Source organism: Quercus robur, chromosome 1 (assembly GCF_932294415.1).
Source record: "Quercus robur chromosome 1, dhQueRobu3.1, whole genome shotgun sequence".
Taxonomy (NCBI): Eukaryota; Viridiplantae; Streptophyta; class Magnoliopsida; order Fagales; family Fagaceae; genus Quercus; species Quercus robur.
Genome location: NC_065534.1, coordinates 52975341 through 52978745, shown reverse-complemented (window position 1 = coordinate 52978745; position 3405 = coordinate 52975341). Strand labels below are relative to the sequence as shown.

At 34.6% G+C, this 3405-nt stretch overlaps 1 protein-coding gene across 1 annotated transcript; it reads right to left on the bottom strand.

The window, feature by feature from the left end:
• Positions 1-864: 864 nt before the first annotated feature.
• LOC126714337 (polygalacturonase-like) lies at positions 865-3088 on the bottom strand. Its single transcript, XM_050414446.1, has 4 exons — positions 2596-3088; positions 1598-1887; positions 1263-1491; positions 865-1142 (listed from the first exon to the last, which is right to left on the bottom strand). Exons 1-4 carry the CDS (start codon positions 3031-3033, stop codon positions 924-926), a joined length of 1176 nt encoding a protein of 391 aa, XP_050270403.1. The 5' UTR covers positions 3034-3088; the 3' UTR covers positions 865-923.
• Positions 3089-3405: the final 317 nt, after the last annotated feature.

The following is a 3405-nucleotide window of genomic DNA, read 5'->3' as shown; positions in this document are numbered from 1 at the left end:
AAAATACCCCTAAATTAATTAACCAACAACTTAAAAATAGGGTTAAAATAGTAAATTAGCAAAAGAAAGTTAGTTATTGTTTTTTTTACTGTAAAAAATAACCCTACCTAAAACTTAAAAATAGGGTTAAAATAGTAAATTGACAAAAATAATAAATTCCTACTCCTACGTTGAAATGCCTTCTTACTTCTAATAAATTCCTACTTTTACATCAATTTAAATTCCTACTTTTACTCTCTAATTTCCTACAAAATAAAATCACTCTTTTGTTAGTTTTAAAACTCCTCAAATCTAGAAAACTCACTTCACTTAAAAATCCCAAATTATAATAAATGCAAATTATTAATATTTACTCAAAAAATAGAAAAGCCGTGAGCGCGTGCTCAGAGGCTAGTTTAGCTTAAGATTTTACAGTATTTGGAGATCATTTCTAAATTGTGGATTTTAGATATTGTAAGAGGTTTATTAAGAGTATTGTTTATTTGGAGTTTTATTTAATTATGAAATTAATTATGTTTATTGAGTTATGTAAGATAAGTAAGTTAGTCATGCATCTAAATTCATGTTCCATGGATTTGGGTCATGACATTGGCCATCTGCATCAGGGAATTAATAGCATCCTTGAGACCTTCAGTTGTTTTGGAAAATTCAGCATTTGAAAAGGGAATACAACAAGGTAGCTCATGAGCTACCTAGTTATGCTAGATGTAATGGTAGTACTTATCAGGTTTGGAAGGGGATTTATCCTCCTATGGTTCAACATCTTCTCCAACTGGAACATGCCTAATTTGTATCCTTTGTAATTTAGTTGCCTTGTTGTACTTCAATTTCATCTTAATGAATTCAGTTTACTATCCAAAAATGTTAAAAGTAACCCCAAAATGGTATTTTATAAATGGCAATACACAAAACACTCATTCCCTTTACAAACAACCATTTGGTTGGACTGAACCGAGGGTCTTCCCAATTGCATTTGTACAAAACGATTGAGCTACTTGATTTGGATAAATCAAATTGACATTTTCAATTCTTATACCAGTGCAAGGGTTCTTGGCACTACAATCAAATTTTATAGCAATTTGTGTTGCTGAAGTTCCTCTGATATCCTGGTATAACACATCACTGATTTTTACTCCAGATACCTGGCATATGAAAACATGAAATACATTCAAGATATGTTCATTTGGACCATAGAAAGTAGTTTATGAGACCATAAAAGTAGTCTCTGTCATATCTGTAGACAAGATAACAAGATTTCTTACCTGACCAGGACAATTGATATTGTGAGGACAGTAATTTTGGTCTATAACTATAGGATTTTGGACATTTTGCATAACAGCTCCTAAAAAGCGAACCCGTTGGACAAATCCAGAGCTGGGTCTGGCCCAAGACTTTATCCTTAGTCCATTTTGGGTACCAATAAAAATGGCTTTACTGACCGTCACATTTTGTACCCCTGCCTCTTCCATGTCCTTCGCAAGGCTCCCTATGCTGCAACAAGCAGAGGAATTCCATTCACTCAATATATTACACCTCTGCTATCGTAACTATCATATTTTCAACCAAATAAAAGATCTATAAAATTTATTTTATTCACCTAATGCCGTGACCGGGGCCACATTTGATGTGTTCAATCCACAAGTTCTTGGTGCCAGGGCCAATGGAGATGCAATCATCCCCAGTTTTGATGGTGGAGTTAACTATTACAACATTACTTGATAGTTGAACATGGATGCCGTCTGTGTTGGGGCTGTCCCCGGAGGCTATAATTTTGATTCTTTCAACATGCACATTCTGGCAGCCGTTGAATACAATATGGTACATCTGACTATTTAGTGACAATAACCCGTTGATCCTAATGTTGTAAGAATTGGTAAAACTTAAAGTCTGCAATCACCCACAAGAAATCTATTTTAAAATAAAAGGTTAGAAATAACTATCGAGATGAAATGCTAGTACGTACATGATTCAATAGTAACAAGGACAATAATAATTACCATCGTCGTGATTATTATTTATTTTGATGATTATTGTCATCATCGTACATTGACTTTTATATGGGGGGGGGGGGGGGGGGGGGAACATGGCACATTGGTGGTTTAAGTGCTTGATATATGAATAAAGGGTTTCTTCTTTTTCTTCTTCTTCTTTCTTCTCTATCTTTTTTTTCTTTTCTTTTTTTTATATGATGAGTAATATATGAGCTACTATGTAATTAGTATGAATGCTCATGAAATAATACCGAACAAAACAAAAGTCTTTCTGTCTTCATTTAAAAATTAATGAAGTTGTCAAAACCATGCAGAGACAGATGTAATAATTCCATTAACCCAATACAATAAGACTAATTATATAATAAATTTCGTAACTTAATTTTTTATAATTATTGAGGTGGCAAGTTATGACTAATGTATAATAAAATTGATTTTGGCAGTAATTGCATGTAAAAGTGATATCGTATGCATATTACCACCTTAACAAAAAATACACTGATTTGAAAGATTTGACTTTGAAATATTGTTTTAAAAAAATTATAATCATGGAATGGATTACTAATAAAGAGATCAGAAAAGCACAAAATCAACAAAGTAATACCGTGGCTCCGCTGGGACAGTTAGTGCCAGCGGCTTTGCAAGCCCACAAGCCTGATCCTTTGGCATCGAGTGCTCCTCCAATAATGGTAACTCCGCTAACACCTTCAAAGCTGAGCCAATTACTAGCTTGGCCAAGAACACGATAATCTGCTGTAGCCACTAGAGTTCCATCAATCTGGAATGCGATATCAGAGCTTTTGCATTCACCTTTGAAGGCCAAGGAGCCAATCAAGTACCTTCCCTTAGGCACATTTATGGTTGAAGAGTCCGAGGAAGCACAAGCTGCAGACCATGCATTAAGAAATGCTGGGGTTGAGTCTGTTTTGCCATCTGGTTTAGCTCCAAAATTTATGACATTGTAAACTATATTTGCACGTGATATGTGGGAGACAGAAAGAATGAAGAAAAGGGTGTAAAAGAGCCTTGAAAACTTGGCCATGTTGATTTGCTTAGGGAATAGGGAGAGAGAGAGTTTTTTTGATATTGAAGAAGTTTGAGAATATGTTAATTAATGGAGAGAAGTTGAAGAGTCTTGGAGTATATATACAACAACATGTTGAAGGTGTTACTTAATTGGGATGGTGTGGGGTTAAAGAAATTAAGGGTGGATGCATGCATGCTGTGATGGAAATGCAAAGAAAGCTGCGCCGGTACTTATTTGGTGGCCACTCTTTTTATGTGACTTAGCTCCTAATGCAATCGGCACCAAATTAATTACAGATTCAAGGAATTTGTAATACTTGCATTAATTCAAACATATGAGTCTCTCTAACTTCGTAAAATTTGGTTATGTTAATGGTCGTCCTTTTTT